We start from the raw sequence: 1,147 nt of genomic DNA, 5'->3' as shown, positions 1-1,147 counted from the left end.
CCGCCCCACTGGCCCGAGGGCGGGGACATGGCACGGGAAAGGCGTACAAAAGAGTCGCTATAAAACAAGCGCAGGGCACGACCCGGCCCCTGCAAACTCACAAAGGTGTTAAAAACCCAGATTTCTGCCCCCCCCGCCCCGAGACGCAGAACCGACAGCGACGCCTCATCAGGCTGGGTCCTGCCTGTCCCTGGGGGCGCAGAGAGGCCCGTGGTGTCCCCCCTCCCCGTGGGGCGGTGGCGGCTCAGTGCCCCGGAGCAGCCGCGTGTTTGGCGGGGGAGGGCGAGGAGGAGGAGGAGGAGGAGGAAGGAGAGGAGGAAGCACCACTCAGGGCGGACTGAAGGTAAACGGTCTTGTGAAAGAGTCTGTTGCTGAGGAAAACCACCAAGGAGAAGAGGCGGAGCTGGAAGTGGCTGCAAGGGAAGAGAGTCCATCAGCTCCCGATGCCGGGAACGCCCCCCTGGGGTTTTGGGAGTGGTGCTGGAGGGGGGCAGCGGGACTGGGAGGGGTGGATACTCACTAGGTTTTGCCGGGGGTCCTGGCTTCGTTGGCGCTGATGATGAAGAGAGGGAAAAGGATGGAAAAGAGGCAACCACTGAAAGGGAAAAATATAATAAAATAAAATGTGAAACACTCGGTGGGTCTGGTGGGTGCCAGAGGAGGAGGAGGGGCCAGAGTTCCTTCCCACCTGATGATGTAGGAGGACTGCATGGCCGTGAGGAACGCCAGTGGTAACCCGAAGCCAAAGTAGTAGGGCCAGTTCCTCTCGATGTTTGACAACCGTTGGTGCATTTCGATTCCTGCCAAGGGGAAAACCCCGTGGGAATGGACCCACCAGGAGGAGAGACCCTCACTACAGAACCACAGAACCAACTGGGCTGGAAAAGAGCTCCAAAATCATCAAGACCAATCTGTGACCAACCCCCATCTTGTCCCCCAGCCCAGAGCACCAAGTGCCACGTCCAGTCATTTCTTGGACACCTCCAGGGATGGGGACTCCACCACCTCCCTGAGCAGCCCCTTCCAATGCCTGACAACCCTTTCCAGGAAAAAAATTCTTCCTGATGTCCAACCTGACCCTCCCCTGGCACAACTTGATGCCATTTCCCCTTGTCCTGTTCCCTGGGAGCAAAGCCCGACCTGCCCT

The 1,147-nt window shown here is 59.0% G+C and overlaps 1 protein-coding gene across 1 annotated transcript in view; it reads right to left on the bottom strand.

Annotated features, from left to right (window-relative positions):
* Positions 1-86: 86 nt before the first annotated feature.
* Positions 87-1,147, bottom strand: part of FOXRED1 (FAD dependent oxidoreductase domain containing 1) — a gene marked incomplete at its 5' end in the record, with an annotated part of 13,243 nt that continues 12,182 nt past the window's right edge. The window contains 3 exons of the mRNA XM_029962046.1: positions 87-413; positions 521-595; positions 689-800. Coding sequence (XP_029817906.1) covers positions 245-413; positions 521-595; positions 689-800 — 356 coding nt within the window. The remainder of the gene's footprint in view (positions 414-520; positions 596-688; positions 801-1,147) is intronic.

Source organism: Manacus vitellinus, unplaced genomic scaffold (genome assembly GCF_001715985.3).
Source record: "Manacus vitellinus isolate BGI_N305 unplaced genomic scaffold, ASM171598v3 scaffold_41_pilon, whole genome shotgun sequence".
Taxonomy (NCBI): Eukaryota; Metazoa; Chordata; class Aves; order Passeriformes; family Pipridae; genus Manacus; species Manacus vitellinus.
Note: the sequence above shows the minus strand (reverse complement) of the source record. Positions and strands in the feature narration are given on the sequence as shown.